Genomic DNA, 8,652 nt, shown 5'->3' with positions numbered 1-8,652 from the left:
ACGCTAGTGATAGAAACTGAACGCCCCGTTTTTATTCATCTTCAATCATCGTTTCATTGCAACCTAAATACAAAGACACGACCAGTCCTGGACTTGAGATTGAGGCTTTTGATGGGACCAATTATAATTAAATGCAAACTGTGGATTGAGAATATCTGGTGGATCCATTGAGTAGACTCTGAATTTCTGGTATCCAATTGAACCAGTGATTGTTCAATGGACAATAAACTGAGGGTGTCTGGTGCACCTGGCGATTATTTAGTATGGACTCTGACTAACTGTGACCACTGTTTATTCAATATAGATTCAGAGCTGCGTGTGCAGAGTGCGTGCCTCGTCCAACATTTTGTCTGTTTTGTGCATGGTTTTGTCCACTCCATTTATCTCCACTTTCTATCTGAATGAAAAGAAGGAGCGGTTTAACAAGCATACATCGATTTTAAGTTTCAGAATGGGAACATTATTTGTTAACATTATTAGGGTGATTAAAAAAAATTCCCTCCAAAATTCAAAAAAATCTATGCCTTTTGACAGGCTGTTCTGTTCTGTCTGCTGTCCAACCCACACACAACTTCCGATGTTGATTTGTTGATTGTTATTGTGTTCCAGTGCCGCCAACCCCGCTGAAGATAACCCGCCAGTACTCGCCCTTCCTCGCTCTCCTCTGCACAACTGCTGGCTTCTTCCCGGGGCAGTTTGAACTCGTGTGGTATAAAAATCTCTCCGAAATCACGTCTGGCATCAACATCAGGAAAATCGTGAACGAAGAGGGTTTATTTCACGTTTCCAGCGAGCTCAGTCTTCCGGAGAAGGGGTCAGTCTACACCTGCCAGATTTCTCACATCACACGCAGCGTCCCGGCAAACATCAGCGACAAAATTCCGAATCACGGTAAGGGTCACCGGTTTTCAGTTTTTGATATACAGAGGAACCTAACATCTGTCATCAATATTAAAAATACAAGGGTCCAATCCGTTCCCGGATGCTTGGCACTTCAGCCAACGTTAAAAACAGATTTGAAGTGTTACAAAGCCGTCAGTTCAAAATTTACCGCAAACAGAAACCGGCCTGCACTGCATCTGCACTGTGTCCGGGAACCAGCATGTCTATGGCCAGTTTCCTCGTCTGACGCGAGGTTTCATCCACAAGACTGATGATAAACACTTTCTTGCTCTCCATCTCAGTTTGTCTTTCTCTCCCTCTTTCTCTCTCTCTCCAATTCACTCTTGGTCTTATTGGAAAAATCAAAGTTACTTTTCTCTCTATGTTCACCTCCCACTTTATTGTCCTCCTTATCTCCATCACCGTAATGCGTCCAACATCAGACGCCACTCGCTCTCCATTCACTTCCTGGGCACTCCGTAGTTACTGCCTTGGTACGCACCTCAGTTGGTCTGATCGCTTATTTTTTTTTTGTTATCTGTTTTTGAAGGCCGTAGGATCAATTCCTCTTCCGATCCCACTCACAATGGTTTGGCAGAGCCTCGCAGTGCTGAGGCAGTATTGCTCAGTTGAAGGTGCGGTCTTTCTGGGGCTAAAGTGGGTACTGTAGATGCTGGAGATTAGAGTGAAGATTGAAGTGGTGCTGGAAATGCACAGCAGGTCGGGCAGCATCCGAGGAGGAGGAAAATCTGATTGTCCCTACACGTAGGAGCAAAAGATCCGGCGCACCGTTTTGCAGAATAGCAAGTAAGCCCTGCGTGAATACTTATCCCCCGAAATCCACATCACAGAATCAGATGGTCTGATCACTATCACATTGGCCTTTCAAAAACAGTGTCCATAATAGATGCTACAATGCATATGTTAGAACAGCGACTCTGCTACAAAGAAATGGACAACAAATGCTGCCTCAGCCCCCGATACCCACATCCCAAGAGCCAATAGTAAAATCTGATGCATTCATCCAGTCTTTTGGTACATGTTCCTTCGGCAAGATTCCGCTTGGCAGACTTGTTAGTAAAATTAGATCACGTAGGATTCAGGGAGTGCTAGACAATTGGATACAAAATTGGTTTGACGGGAGGAGACAGGGTGGTGGTAGAAATTTGCTTTTCGGACTCGAGTCTTGTGACCAGTGGTATCCCGCATGGATCAGGGCTGGGACCAGTGCTTGTTATTTTCTAAATGATTGGGAAAAGAATATAGGAAGCATGGTTCGTAAATGATGGGCACAGGGTCAATTCTTTCGCCTGTTTGAATGACGTGTGGAACGAGGTAGAGATCTTTCCACCTGGTAAATACGCGCTAATTCGCGGAGGGATTATAAACAATGCTGTATATTCACTAAATCAAATACGGTCATTATTCTGAACATATGCTGGTGTTTTCGAAATGGATAGGCGCTTTGTGGTTCAATTAGTTGGTCGATAAAGGGACAACGGAGCCTCGCGTTCGGTGAGAAGCTGCAGGAATGTGGCAGAGACGGTTTTAATGTGAGTGCAGTCTGTTACCTGGATTGGCGAATATGTTGTATCATCTGCTTTTAAAAATGCTAACATTACACCTTCTCTGTCCCCTATAGGTAACCAAGACCGTACATTCTACTACGCCTTAGTCTTTGGTTGTGCAGCAGGCGGGATTATGATTTTAGTTCTGGGAATTGTCTTCAAGGGGTGCAAATTAGACAAAACAACTGGTGAGACTTGATTTTTTTCCTGATTCTGTACTGGGCTTTCATCTCTTGTTCCATGTCACTGCTGCAGTAGGAGAGAAAGGGGACGGGCAGTCTGGAATGAAATCTTCAAGTGCAGTGCGCATAATGTGCAGCTCATCTCATCCAGATATATAGCAGAATGTTAGCGTTCGGCGAGCCTGCTCACTTTGCTTCAATGGGGCTTAATTTCTTGCGGGCTTGTGATACATTGTGAAAATGATCATGTGTGTAATGCCATTCGGTTCTCTGACAGGCAACGCGACTGCTGAGGACATGAACAGCCAATTTGAGGAACAGGTCAGTTTCTACTTATGACAACGAGAACGAAACTGTGAGTGGGATGTTGTCTACATACGGGTAATTTCTATCCATTCTCCAGGAATCTCAGACGGTGTCCTTCGACGGCACGCATATCGAGTTCACGGTGTCCCCAGTGCATCGCTCTGATATGAACACGAGACAGTGATCCATTGGGACAATGACGTCGAGTCCAGACAAGCCCGCAACTCTCGAAGACATTTTAAATGTTTGCGTTTTGTTAGGATCAGTTGGCCTGCTCTTCAGTCAGGAGCAGAGGCACAGCTCGATTTGTGATTACATTTTTTTAAACTTGCTGGCTAACCTTTCTGCAAAACCTTCCTCAGGTCAATCGGGACAGAGAGGCAGTGAGTCCGATTTATGCTGCTCTCCACTTCAGCGGAGAGAGGAAACCTGCAAAACTACTAACGGAGAAAGAGAGCTTTGTGTATGCGCAGGTACTGTCATGAAAATTAACCATCGGTTTTCCAATGGGGACCGCTTTAACACACGTCTGACCTTAGTCATGTATGATTTGGAGATGCCGATGTTGGACTGGTGTGTACAAAGTTAAAAATCGCACAACACCAGGTTGTAGTCCAGCAGGTTTAATTGGAAGCAAAAGCTTTCGGAGCGCCGCTCCTTCCTCAAGTGGTTCTGGAGTACACAATTTTAAGACACAGAATTTATAGTAAAAGTTTACAGTGTGATGTAACTGAAATTACACATTGCAAAATACCTTACATTGTTTGTTAAGTCTCTCATCTTTTAGAATGACAATGTTAGTTTCGCTTCTTTCATATGCAAATCACAAAACTTTGTTTTAAAGTTACATTCTCGGGTTAACCTTAACAATTCGTGTCTGCACAGATTGGTGTTTCAGTTACATCACACTGTAAACTTTTACTATAAATTCTGAGTCTTACAATTGTGCACTCTGCAAACATCGGATGAAGGAGAGGTGCTCCGAAAGGTTCTTGCTTCCAATTAAACTTGTTGGACTACAACCTGGTGTTGTGTGATTTTCAGCTTGGTAATGTACACCGACAGCCTGAATAATTTTATTAAAGTGAGTAGCAGAAACTACTTATATTTCATTGTTTTATTACAGACAAAGCACCGGACAGCTGGCGAACTGACCTACGCGTCTTTGAATCTTTCCGCTTCCGAGAAAACGGCAAGAAAACCAAATAAAAAGGAGGCGGAGTATGCAGAGGTCAAAATAAAAAAGGGAAGCGGAAACGCCTGGATTCCATGAACTCCAACAATATTCAGTGATAGTACAGTTACAGAAAAGTTGCTTTTGTTTTGTTTATTTGAAAAAGACAACAAGCCAGATGTGATGGGTTGATTGTGAACGATACCTTAATCGATGGTGTATTCTAATTGCTGAACCTCTGTTTATCCTTCAAATCCTTCGATTCCTGTAAAAGCAATGGAATAAATCCATTATTGTCATTGTGTTAAATGGGAATGACGAAAATCATTGAATCCCTACAGTGTGAAAGCAGGCCATTGGGCCCATAGAGTCCACGCTGATCCACCGAAATTCATCCCACCCAATCCTTATAAACCTGCTTTTCCCATTGCCAATCCACCGAGCCTGCACAGGAGGAAACCGGAGGACGGGGCGGAAACCCACGCAGACGCGGGGAGAATGTGCTACTCCACACAGATAACAACTGAGGGTGAAATCCAGCCCTGGTTCCTGGCGTTGTGAGCCCGCAGTGGTCCCCTTCGTTTAGTCAAATTGTAGTCAAAATTGAAAATCATAGGACTCAAGATTATAGTCCAAAATGATAGTCCTTGTTGGATTCAAATCTAGTGTCGTGTGATTTTCAGTTTTGTCTATCTCTGCCCAACATCGGCATCTTCACATCAAAATATTGTGCATCAGACTATTTAATAATGAGATAGTATTGCTGAGCAATCTATATTAATGTCTACACAGAAACTGAACAGGTCGAGGCCGCACTTGATGTTCTGGACGAATTTCCACCATCCTGCCCTACTTCACAAAACCGAATGCAATAGCCTTCTATTAATGTCTCCCTCATGAATTTGTCCAGGTTCCTCCTAAATCCATTCTCAAGTCCATTCATTCTTTGTGATGGTGAATAACACGTTCTAAACCTTTCCCGGGTGTTTTATTTTCTCCAAACCTTTTTTCTAATTAGATGCATTTTTTGTTTCCAACTTCTATTTCCCGCATCGCCCATAAATGTAAATATCTCCTTTCAGCCAACTTAGTTAATATATTGTACAAACGTAATGACATTTGTTATAAGGACTAAGAACAGAGTAGGTTCTTTGACCATAATTGCCTCAGACTCTCTCCGTACAAGTCATGATCACCTGAATGTCCATAAAAGAATGCATGTCTGTCTGGAATAGACAAAATAACGTTTCTTTCACTTTTGACGATAGCCAGATGTCTTAGATAACTTATAAACAAACAAAGATACTTCGCAGGATGGTCGATATAGCAATATAGGAGCAATTCCCTGCTGAACTAGACATATTCCTGTTAGGTTGAGGAGTCGAAAGATCCACAACACCTTGAAGGAAGGAACTTCTCCTCATCTGATCAGTCCCTTTTTGAGAAGAAGTGATTTTGGCCATAGCTTCTAGCAATGATTTCCTACATTAACTCCACCAAGATTATGATTTGATTTTTTTTTACATCTTCCGATGAGATGGCGTCTGGTTAAAGTTAAGCTGAAAATGTGTTGCTGGTCAAAGCACAGCAGGCCAGGCAGCATCTCAGGAATAGAGAATTCGACGTTTCGAGCATAAGCCCTTCATCAGGAAGGGTTTTTACTCTGGCTAAAGTTAGTTAATGTGATGAATTAAACCTTGCTGCACAGAAGAATTCTCTGAAACCTTGCGTGAATCTAAAAAAACCATTTGGTGTCTGGTTTTCAAAACAAGGGTATGCTTTCTTCCGTAAAGAAATCAAAATTGAAACCAATACAATGAATGCCATCTTATTGAAGTACTGCACAATTGTGTAAAATCTCTTTAAGTTGTATATTATAATTCGTGTCTAATCAGAACTGACACGTGATCAGATTCCCTGATTGCTTACTGTATTGGAATGATTATTTGTTCTGGTTCCTCCTTAAGTCTCCTAAACGAACGTGAAACAAATTTCCACAGGCCTTCGGCATTATATACATTTTCGTTACTCACTTTAATCACTTCAAAGGATATAACTTCACACTTCACAAATTGTGCTCTAGCTCTTGCGTGGTTCCTCGATCAAGAGACAGTCTTGACTGAAAACACTGATTGAAAACGAATAATCGCTCAGAGTCACAAAGTTATAATATAGAGCTTAGAGTCACTCAGAGTCATTAAGTACATCACGGAAACGTTCCAATTTGTCCAAGCCGTACAGGGATTCTACATTAATGAAGTCCCATCAGCCAGGATTTTACCCATATCACTTTAAACCCTACCGACCCATTAACCCACCCAAGTGCCTTTTAAATGTTGTAATTGTACCAATCTCCGCCACTTCCTCTGGAAGCACATTCCATACACGCACCACTCTCTGCGTGAAAAGGTTCCCCCTTAGGTCCTTTTAAAATATTTCCTTTCTCGCCATAATGCTACGCCCTCTAGTTTTAGACTCCCCCACTCTGGGGAAAAGACCTTGTCTATTTACACTCTCCATGACCCTCATGGTTTTATAAACCTCTATGAGGTCACCCATCAGCTTCCGACGCCTCAATGAAAATAGCTCCAGCCTGTTCAACCTCTCTCTCTCTCGCTCAAAACTTCCAACACTGGCAATATTCATGTCATTGTTTTCTTACCCCTTTCAAGTTTCACAACATCCAAACCAACGACATGTCTCCAGCCGCAACATGACCACCCAACTCTTACGTGCAATGCATTGACCAATAAAGACAAGTGTATCAAACGTCCTCTTCCCTATCCTGTCTGCCTGCGACTGCACTCCAAGGTCTCTTTGTTCAGTCACACTTCCCAGAACCTTACCAATAAGTGTAAAATTCCTGCTCTGATTTGCCTTCCCAAAAGGCAGCGCCGCTGGGCAGCACAGTGGTTCAGTGGTTAGCGCTGCTATTTCACGATGTCAGCGACCCGCCTTCGACACCTGTTTCGGGTGACTTTGTGGAGTTTCCAATTCTATGCGCGACTTTCTTCCGGTCATTCGGTTTTCCCCCAAAAATTCATAGACAGACATGTTAGATGGTCATGTCAAAGTGTGCTTAGCGTGCAAGTTAAGTAAACTAGTCTGGGGAATGAGTCTGGGTTTGTTGGGCCGAATATCCTCTTCCTACACTCTAGGGATTCTACATTACATAATTTGAGTGTTTATTGGGCAATGTTTGCAGCTTTTCATGGTGCATGGAGGCTCTGTGGTTGGCACTGCTGCCTCACTGTGTTATGATCCTGCGTTCGATTCCTGCCCCGACAACTGTCTGTGTGGAGTTTGCACATTCTCCCCGTGTCTGCATGGGTTTCCTCCGGGTGGTCTGGTTTCCTCCCACAATCCAAAGATGTGCGGGTCAGGTGAATTGGCCATGCTAAATTGCCCATAATGTTAGGTGCATTAGTCAGGTTTAAAAATGGGGTACGGGAGTAGGTTTGGGTGAGTTACACTCGGAGGGTGTGTGTGGACTTGTTGGGCTGAAGGGCCTGTTTCCATACTGTAGGGCATCTGAACTAATTACATTCGCCTAACTTCATATCGGTCACTGATACAGATTGTAGATTGCTAAGTATCAAGCACAAATCCTTGTGACCCTGCACTGGAAAATGCTTTACCTTCCCATCCCACAAAATAAAAATCGTTGACTTTTCCAATTTCTACCTGATCGCTAATGTTCAATCTATGATAATATATTATCTCAAATCTCATGAGTCAGATTATTTCTAATAACCTTTCCTGTCAAACCTGAGCGCATTCTTTGTTCTCTAACTGTAACCAGTACTTCGCTCTCATCTGTCCTAACAATTGTATCGTCAAGAAATGTCATGGTACTACCCACTGTAATTTTTCACCTAATAGTCCCCTTTGACTCTGCCTAATCATATTATGCTTTTCCCAAACGTCTGATTAAAACAAACCAGAGTGCTGCAAATGACGGAAATCTACAATAAAACCAGAAGCTCCTGGAGAATTGCAAAGAGTCCTGTAAAGTCTGGAATGAAATCAGGTGCTGAGTGGAAAAAGCAGATAACAGGTCGTAGATTGATGGGACAGTATTTGCTTTATCATACAATTCGCATATGTGGACACACCCCGATTCTTTTCTGCAGTTTTGCACAGATGCCTGGGTTCTGGTTATACAGAACAGCTTGGCTAGCGTTGCGGCAAATTCTGGAGCAGAAGTCTGCTGTCACAGTGCATTTGTAATCTCCAGTCTCTCCGACTGTTTAATGATTGCAAATGAAGTGTATTGGATTGCCTGAAGACGGGCATTTGTAATACTGTGGAGCACAGGAGGAAATCAAGATGGATCATACACTTGGCTGTTCTGGCTGAAACCTCTTTGCAAAAATCAGTGTTTTGTTTTCACTGATTTGCTGGACCCCCGTTTATAAAGGATGACTTTGAGGACAAGGGTGCAGGACATACTTTGAGTGAGGAATTTGATTGATTATTTCTCTGAACGGGTCGGAATAAGAGCTGCTGGGCTTGGCAGCGGTGATCGCACAGCCCTGAT

General features: G+C 43.0%; 1 protein-coding gene across 1 annotated transcript; it reads left to right on the top strand.

Moving 5' to 3' along the window:
• Positions 1-609: 609 nt before the first annotated feature.
• Positions 610-4,364, top strand: LOC132813375 (uncharacterized; the record flags this gene model as incomplete). Its single annotated transcript, XM_060823129.1, has 5 exons — positions 610-891; positions 2,525-2,638; positions 2,910-2,953; positions 3,301-3,411; positions 4,065-4,364. Coding segments are annotated over 5 exons (698 nt in total), but the record flags the coding sequence as incomplete, so codon positions are not given.
• Positions 4,365-8,652: the final 4,288 nt, after the last annotated feature.

Source organism: Hemiscyllium ocellatum, unplaced genomic scaffold (genome assembly GCF_020745735.1).
Source record: "Hemiscyllium ocellatum isolate sHemOce1 unplaced genomic scaffold, sHemOce1.pat.X.cur. scaffold_3620_pat_ctg1, whole genome shotgun sequence".
In the NCBI taxonomy this organism is placed as follows: Eukaryota; Metazoa; Chordata; class Chondrichthyes; order Orectolobiformes; family Hemiscylliidae; genus Hemiscyllium; species Hemiscyllium ocellatum.
Note: the sequence above shows the minus strand (reverse complement) of the source record. Positions and strands in the feature narration are given on the sequence as shown.